The sequence below is a fragment of the Pseudomyrmex gracilis genome, unplaced genomic scaffold (assembly GCF_002006095.1).
Source record: "Pseudomyrmex gracilis isolate BER0280 unplaced genomic scaffold, ASM200609v1 scaffold_48, whole genome shotgun sequence".
Taxonomy (NCBI): Eukaryota; Metazoa; Arthropoda; class Insecta; order Hymenoptera; family Formicidae; genus Pseudomyrmex; species Pseudomyrmex gracilis.
The window spans coordinates 527133-535483 of record NW_018020632.1 but is presented as its reverse complement, the minus strand read 5'-3'; the positions used below and the strand labels follow the sequence as shown (position 1 = coordinate 535483).

Sequence of the window (8351 nt, the reverse complement as noted above, 5' to 3'; positions counted from 1 at the left end):
CCCCCGATCGTTGGGACATTTATCTTTCAATTTTATTCTTCCGCGTTTTCCCGCGGCTTGAAATAAAATCAAAATATCTCAAACGTGTCAAATCAGCGACAACGGATTACTAAGACGTAATAGACTTTTCGATCTTGTAATAATTTCCGCGCCGCGGTTTCTCTTCTTCTTGAAATAATCTCGAAGACGCCCGAATATAATGACCTTCCGGTTTTGTTGAAAAGACCCATTCATCGTATAATTTTCGTCGGGGGATAGTTACAGAGTAATCAGAGAAAGGTATCTTTTGTGTTATATAAGAAACGGAGAGGTCTCTCTCATTGTCAATCTCGCGCCGTTTCTGCGAACGGTAGCTCAGGCGCACACACACACAGTGGCGGATGAATGAGGGTCACACACGCGCATAATGTAACAAACAACGCGCGAGTTGTTCGCCGATATAGCGACGCTCCCGATTCAAGAAATTCCGAACGTAATAAAGCCTAAAGGAGTTTGTTTAATTATACCCACGCCCACGGTGTGTGTGTGTGTGTGCGCCCGCACGTTTAATAATTAACGCGCGTATTTTCGCGCACGTATCGTGTACGCTTTGCACTTCGCGCGTGCACCACACCGGTCCATCACAGATCGGTGAACCGCGTCGGTTCCGGCCTGCTTTCGCTTTCGTGGTGTCGAAAGAACGGAATGGAATAAGTCCGTAATCTAACACACATATACGCGTCACACACACGGACGTAACTAACAACGCGCCACACGGATGTGAAACGAAGGTAGAAAATGATGGTCATCCCGATCTCCGGAGATCGGATCGGATCGGTTCGTCATTGCGCGATATATCTCTCTCGTTGCGTTATCGAATATCATTAGCGGACTTTACGAACACACACACACACACACAAGCGGAATATGTATCTCGGGCGCGTGTGTAAAAAAAAAAAGAAAAGTGAAACACACCGAGAGCGTTAAACAAAAAAAAAAAAAAATCTCCGGGACGCACAAAGGTGAATCTTGCGAAAATAAATTCATGAAAATTGGGTTATCATCTTCGTCTTCTTAGATTGCGCGATCGCCGCTCTCTATTGTGCCGTATCTCATATATTAATCTCTCTCTCTCTCTCCCTCTCTCTCTTTCTCTCTCTCTCTCTCTCGCGAAGACAAACAAAAAAAAGGACGTTACATTTACATTACTTATCGGATTTATATTACGCGATCATGACTGAGAAGTGGATGCAACGTTGGAAACTTGCGAAACTCGATGTGTGTTTTTTTTTTGTATTAAGTAAATAAGCGCATATTTTTTACGAATATGTGTGCACAATATTGCAACAATGTTGCATGACGGTCTTGCGATGTAAGAAAACAAAAAAAAAAAAAAAACGAAACTGCCGTTCGTCTTCGGATGGCGAAATTGGAACTCCGATGGGATCAGAAGTCCGAGATTTTTGACGTTTAAGTTAGAAAGACGGGGCATATACGTAGTAGCAAAGTTCGGAGTACGGATTGAAAAGTTATGTAATTTCCATTAAGTTTAAAACGTTTTCCTGAAGAGAGACCTCATATATATTTCAACTTCGGCTTGTTCGGTTTGTGTTTCCGATTACGCGCGCGTTAAAGTCATCATCATCACGCGCGCGATGATCGCGTCGTTTTTTTTTTGCGGGTTCGCACTTACGAGCGGCACACACTTGCTAATAATGTGTGTGCGGAAACTTCTGCGCGCGCGTAATCGTGCGTCAGATCGAGTCGCGCGGTAAAAACGCGCGCGTTGGAAATTTTCGGATACGTTCGAATACGCACGACGAGGAAGTAAACAAACTCGGAAGCTTGTAAAAAGACGAGAGAAAGGTTTTTCTCCCTGAGAGAGAAATGCGCGCGCGCGCGCGCGCGAGATATCTCTCTCGTCGAAGTGAAAATATTATATTTCACAAGAATCTCCCCGATCGCAAACAGGTCAGATTAAAGAGACGAACATCCGACGTGTTACCGGTTGTTGGTTGGTTGTGTTTGACATCGGCAAGCACCGATCGGCGCCAGAGACGGAATTACGTCAGGGTCGCCCAAGGTGAAATCTCTCGCGCGACTGACGAAAGAGGAGATCTCCGTCGCCTGCGGAGAGGTCGATTCGACGAGTTTCCTTGACGACCTTGGCGGTTTGACACCTTTTCTATCCAATGCCGGGGACGGAGATGCTCGACCGTAGTAGCGGAATTCGAACTTGTAGCGGAGTTTCTTCGCGGTCGAGGCTGTCGGCCGAATGTGTGTTTGAAGAATAAAAACAATGAATCGTCGAGTGGGTGTAATCGACAATTCTCTTTCAATGTTGGACATCGTTGGACAAATTTTATTTGTTTTTTTTTTTTTTTTTGTTTTCTTACGTAAAATTACGTAAGACGCAACCGCGTTTGTTCTCGATAGATTTTACTTACACGGAGAATTTTTTGCGCGAACATGTGTGTGTTCTTCTAGATATCAATAAAATATATCTACCATCCGTATACACATTAAAACGAATTAAGATCAGGTCTTTGATTCGCGATGCGCAGCGCGGCTGCGTTTGCTGAGTTTTCTGACGCTTTCGCAAGTTTGTATATAAAACGCGCGTATAAACACATGGCGAAATTCGTGCGGTGAAATTCGTCCAGTAAATCGGGCACGAAATGAAAAGGAGAGGGATGAGGGGGGAAGGGAGAGGTGGGCCGGCGGGACAGGTGTCCCGTTTCTTTGACGATCAGATAAATTCGTCGTATATTCGATACACACTCGTTGCCGCGGAGCGATGGGAGCGATGCGCTTCGCGTCGTCGTCGTCGTCGCCGCAAAGCCGCGCACCACCATTCGAGCGCCCATTTCTATTCTATCTCTCGGAGAAATTACACACGAGAGATTTAAACGGTATTATTCACATACCGCAAGAAGCAGCGTTGTGTCTGTGTGTGTGTATATATAAATCGCCGGAACACGTAACGAGAAAAACGAGATTAATCGCATTCGAGATTGCGAAGATTAGGCGAAAAAAGACGCCTTGGGAGCTGCGCGCACACACGAAGAAGGAGGAGCGCGGTTATGTGTTCCGGTTTTAATGCGGTGTATTCGCACTCGGCGGTGGTGGTGTGAATCGCATGGAGTTTTGCAACACGCGGCACACAGCACAGCACAGCAGCAGCGCGGCGTACTTCGCCGTAATTAGTTTGACTTTCACCCATCGCGCGGCCGTCGTCCATGTCGGGGCTTCGCAAGTGGGCGGTCATAGCGGACCACGAGGAGAGAGATTATACGAGCGGCGCACATCTCTCTCCTCGGGGAGATCCGGAGGATATAGCATCCAAAGTCCCCAAAAGCACGGGCGAATTTAAAGGCCGATTGCCGAGCTAATAACAAACTGGATGTTTGTAGCAGAAAATGATTTTTCTTTAATTATTTTCTACAAACAATTGATTCTTCGTAAATGATGTTTCGATTCCCCTCTCTCTCTCTCTCTCAGGCTCTTCCTCGGTATCGCGTGACGGGAAAAAAAAACATTTTTTTGCCGGAACAGCAGGAAGGTTAATCGCCGTACGAGCGGCAAGAAAAATTGTCTCTTTTAAATTCGTTGCTTCGCCAACAAAACATTTTTTGTTAGCGAAACAGAAAAGATTCACTAGTCAATTCTTAGACATTGTTCTGCGCGTATCAACAACAACGTGCCTTTTAATGATCAAATTTAAAAAAAAAAAAAACTAATAAGAAAAACTGTGGCAATGATCGCGAGTCAGCGCAAATCGTCGTCTTCGGAGAGTCAAAAGGAGTAAAAGTCACGAAACCTCGTCGTTGAACAACGAAATTGCCGAGAAAATAAGAGAATAAGATTTCACAGACATTATCGACAACACGCTCATCGTTACACGGTCATCATCTTTTTTTTTCCAGCGGATTATAGGAGCAGATTTTTTTTTAAATTGATACGCGCGCATATATCGGCCAAGGATACGCGGTCGCGAATTCGCCCCTCGGGTTCCGAAGAAAATCTTCTCTCTCGCATTTTAACATCTCAATCCGTTATTATCGCGTGTACGTTACGAGAAACGACGGACCGTGTGCGGGGAATGTAACAGCGGTTTTTGCATCCGCAATCGATATTATTTAAATGTCGACGATATATTAATAGATATGGAATCGATGATGCCGTCAGCCTTGAGAGAGACGTCGAAAGTCTCTCAAGCGAAATTCTTCAAGCGGTATTGAATGTTTTCGAAAGTTTTAAAGGAGAGTCCGCGATTATACGACAATTTTTTCGTGAATCTATTTGGAATAGACTGAGAAATCTAAGGGTGGGCGTGAGAGGTGTTCACATATTTCGCGTGTGTGTTCGATTTCGACACGAGTCCTTCCCGGAGAAAAATTTATACAAGTACCGTCGAGAAGACGAAATCTTCTTTTCAACATTTGTGCCGAAGTTGCGCTCTGGCAACCAGGGGAGATAAGAATCCGTCTCCGTCCGGACACAATCAACACGCGCGCAACATGAAAAAACATCCCCTTTGTCGAATTGTGACGTCAGACGCGAAAATGAAGATTTCTTTCCTCTAAACAAGCCGGAATTTGCAAAAAATATTCACAAAGAATCGTTCTTCCCCTGAAAAAATAATAAAAATAATAAAACATACGTTATAAATATTATATATATTAATATATATATATATTATAATAATATATATATTATAATTTTTATAATATAATAATATATTCTATATTACATATATAGAATATATTATTGTTATAAAAATACATAATAAATATATATTATTCTTTTCAACGAATAATTTTCGTCCCGTGCGGATCTTCACTTTGTGTCGTTTGGCAAATCGCGCACCGTGTGAAAAAAATTAACTTTTTTTTATTCGACGCACGATCACACATTCTCTTCGACATAAATTTTTTTTTTCCAACGTGTGTAAGAAACAATATTAATTCTGACTTGGAAGCCCGCCACAGCGGCCACTGTTCGAGAAGAAGCCCAGAAGAGGAGTCTCTCACGAGTGAACGGCCTGTAAATGTAGGCCTCTCATTGATCCTATTATATCCGAGCATGTGATACGGGTGAGAGTATTTTCAAAGGCGGATGTGGCGTCCAACCCTTATGCGAACACTCTGAAATTAAGGACTCTCGACCGATACATCCGAGAGACACCAGAGAGAGACAACGATCTCTCTTCTATATCTCGGCGTCGGTGAAACTCGTCGTCTTCGACGACGCGCGTTTAACTTTCGTGAGAAAATTTTATAATATTGCGCATTAATTAATTGCAATCGGCGGATTTGCGTCCGTGTACACGTTGTCCGACCGTTTTCGCGGCCGCGGGGATCGCGAATTTTCCCCAACGCGCGTTTACCGCGCGCTCGTCAAACTTCCGCGGAAAATAGTTGTGAGCAATCGCTTCGATATATCAAAAACCTCATTTGGAATCACTTTGCGAGTAATCGGAATTTATATCGATAATTTACGTCGATCGAGATGATTGGTTTTGATTGTTTGCGAGCGACTTCGCTCGCGCAATCAAGAAGAAGATAATAATCGTTGACGTAGAGACTCCGTTAAATATCACAATCTCGGATCTCTGTAGCAATCTTTGATCGCGCAATTGCTCGACAAAATGTGTGAACGAATTATAAACTGGTTTATGTGTAATATTAATAATAATAATAATAATAAGTGACATGTACACAGGTGAGAAGAAAGAGAGCTGCGTCACACGCGCGTGTATGTAATATTACGCAGCGGCGAGATACACATTCACTCGCGTCTTAACGCGAATTTAATAATATAATTTAATGAATTCGCACTAGTCGCCTCGCTCTGATACCTTCGCCCTGATATTATCACACAGATTCTTCTTCTTCTTCTTCTTATTCTTCTTCGTCGCGATCGCGACGATAACGACGCGAGTATGAATCACGGCGGGCTCTCGCCAAAGACTGCGCAAACACTTCTTCTTTGTCTTTTTAAGTCAAACTCTTAATTAAAAAAAAAAAAAACAATTAATAAATAAAAAAAATAATAAAAATAAATATTACAAAAAATTACAAAAACCAAACGCGAGCGTCCTTGCAACTGAATGTGGTCTTGCAGAATTCATCTCTTATGTTTTTGTTATTTTGGACATTTGTTTGTTGTCGGGTGAGATTGTACAAGAAATTCAATTCTTTTATTCTGAGAAACATCCGAGGGATGTGTGTGAGTCAACTTAAATAAATCACAGAGATGAAAAAATAAAACCTAAAAGAAAAGAAGAGGACCGAAATGAGGCCTTGAGTGAAATTGAGAATCATCGAGAGTCACTTCGGTCCTCTCTTGTGTTCCTTCCAAATTCTTTTTCATCTCTCACAATTATCACATCTCGTCGTTTTTTTTTTTGTTCCAGCTGAGGATCGCATTGGATCGCTCGGCGAGCAATTAAAAAAGAAAAGACATCTATCGAGAGCAATGTCCTTCGGTTGGAGGACCACTGACCCACATAGATGCGACCAGCGTTATTTTTCGACGACTCACGTCTTCGCGCGCGCGTGTAGCTTCCCGCTTGTGACGATCGCGCGCATCACGGACGTCAAATAAATAACTCGTCGGTCAAACGCTCGACGAGGAGGATGAAATCAGAGTGAAATGCTCCCAAGGCGTTGCGCCGCGCATATCAAAACTTCTCACGTGGCACACATCCACGGCACGGAGTCGAATGCCGACGTTACGAATGCCGGTCATACATATATAATCCTTTCAACATGTACACGGATCGCGTAACGCACATGCAGCGACAAACACCACCGAGCAGCGGCAAACTCGAATTTTCGAACTCTCGTTGCATGTAACGTACGTGTAATGTACATACGTATGTACGTACGTACGTACGTGCATGCGCTCTCGCTCTCGCGTCTAAACGCCGCAGCGGGATAATCGCACGGCAACAAAGCTCACGGAAGAAAGTAACATTGGGTAACGTGCGATCACCCGCCGTCCGCTAATGGTAATAGTGTTCTCTCCGGCGTAATGGGATCGGTTAACAGTAGCCGGTTTTCTTTTTCTCTTTCTTAGATTTTTTTTTCTTTCTTTTTTTTTTTTTTTAACCGGACACATCTTACTACTTTACGTCCTCGTAGTAAAATAATGAATAATTCATGCGGTACGCGCCGCGTCGATCGACCGAGTTGTTATGTCAGGTTTCGTCGCATTCCTGTGCGCGGGAGTTACGATAGTAAGCCGCAATGAATAAAATTCATTTAACTGCGAAACGTCAGGCGCCGCCGATCCTCGAGAGAGTTAATCAGCGAGATATAATCGAGATATAGAAAAGATACACGTGGCAATAGCACAAAGTAGAGGTTTTTTTTTTTATTGATATATATATAAACGCGTCCGGTGGCACCTCCAGAAATAACTTTTCGCACGTTTTACGTAATGTGTATAAGCGCCGCTCGCGTTGTGCGAACTCTCGTGAACGCGCGCACACACACACGAGGAAAGTGAGAATTGTTTCGTCGCCGCGTATCGATGATGACAATCGTCGCTAATTGCAAATTACATTGCGATTTGATTCGGTCCGCACGTGTTTCAGACAAAAAAAAAAACAATCCCGCTGCTCTCGATCTTCTTAAATCGCATTTCATCGTCTCTTCTGCGAAACAATGCTTCTCAGCGCATTCTGATGACAAACGAATTTAAGAAACGTCATTGTTCGCTCAAGAATTATACATAGAATTAAATTACACGCACTCGACGTATTTGCAAGAATGTTTTCAGACAATTTTGTTAAATAAATGCAATATACCGTCACGGGGACCCAGTTTTTGATCAGTTTGTTAAAAAAATATCACAGTAAGGTTTCGTCAGAACTAAGAGTCCGAAAAGAAGGTATATAGATGTCGGAATAATTAATTATTATGCCAGAATTGTTTTCGGACTAATTTTTATGATCAAAACTTTAATATAATACTCTTTTAACACATTGTTGACCGGTCACGAGTTAACTCGTGATGCGTTAAAAAAAAAAAATAATAAAATTAAATAAAATTTATTAAAGTTTATTTTTATTATTTTACTTCCACTTCCAATTACGAAATAATAGCCGGTGACATGAGATAAATTTTCAGTAAAATTGCCGGTCAACAATGTGTTAACAACCGATCAAAAACTATGGTCCATGACGGTATGTCAAATAATTTACAATAATTAATAAATGATTTAATATTAAGAGTTCGTGTGTCATTTCTCACGAATGTCGATGGACCCGCAGCGATCGACATGTCTCTCCGGCCGTAAAATATCAAATGTTTGTGCGAAAAACATGTTTTTTTTTTTTTTTTTTTTAATTCCCCGACGCGACA

The 8351-nt window shown here is 42.4% G+C and overlaps 1 protein-coding gene across 1 annotated transcript in view; it reads left to right on the top strand.

Annotated features, from left to right (window-relative positions):
* Positions 1-8167: 8167 nt before the first annotated feature.
* Positions 8168-8351, top strand: part of LOC109853464 (extensin-3-like) — a 3611-nt gene continuing 3427 nt past the window's right edge. Inside the window, exon 1 of the mRNA XM_020425615.1 lies at positions 8168-8173. Within this exon, the coding sequence (XP_020281204.1) occupies positions 8168-8173 (6 nt within the window). The remainder of the gene's footprint in view (positions 8174-8351) is intronic.